At 39.4% G+C, this 533-nt stretch overlaps 1 protein-coding gene across 1 annotated transcript in view; it reads right to left on the bottom strand.

Moving 5' to 3' along the window:
- Positions 1 to 48: 48 nt before the first annotated feature.
- Positions 49 to 533, bottom strand: part of LOC108572167 (endothelin-converting enzyme 1-like) — an 8,616-nt gene continuing 8,131 nt past the window's right edge. Inside the window, exon 16 of the mRNA XM_017934365.1 lies at positions 49 to 382. Coding sequence (XP_017789854.1) covers positions 107 to 382 — 276 coding nt within the window. The 3' untranslated portion in view covers positions 49 to 106. The remainder of the gene's footprint in view (positions 383 to 533) is intronic.

Raw genomic sequence — 533 nt, 5'->3', positions numbered from 1 at the left:
TGCTTCGATCGATTCACGATCGCGACACAACGACGATCAACTTGGTGGAGAGATAATACAAAAAAAAAAGAAGGAAGAAAAAAGACAAGTAGTCAAGAGTGATTGATCACCAAACGGAGCATTTGTTAACGGGGTTCATGGGTGCACCGAAAGGACAATGGAATACTTCTGCGAAGTCCTTTGAATTCGACAGGGTACCGATCACGCGAAACTTGCCAGGTGAATGCACCGCAGTTTTTAATTTGTTCCTGGTTGCTTCTGGCCTCATCGAGCCGCACCACACTTGGGCGAAGTTCAGAAAGAACAATTGCTTTCCGGTAGCGTTCAATCCGGGTAATGTTTCGTCAGCGTCGCCATTTGCGTGTAATCGTCTTTCGTAAGCCTGAAACAGGATCGAGGAATTTGTCATTCGAATATTAGGAATAATAATTTTCCAATAATAATTTTAATATAATTTTCAAATATTATAAGAACGATAATTTGAATACAGTATTGATCTAATTTTCAGCCAAATTTCGTTATTAATATTAACA

The sequence above is a fragment of the Habropoda laboriosa genome, unplaced genomic scaffold (genome assembly GCF_001263275.1).
Source record: "Habropoda laboriosa isolate 0110345459 unplaced genomic scaffold, ASM126327v1 scaffold107, whole genome shotgun sequence".
In the NCBI taxonomy this organism is placed as follows: Eukaryota; Metazoa; Arthropoda; class Insecta; order Hymenoptera; family Apidae; genus Habropoda; species Habropoda laboriosa.
Note: the sequence above shows the minus strand (reverse complement) of the source record. Positions and strands in the feature narration are given on the sequence as shown.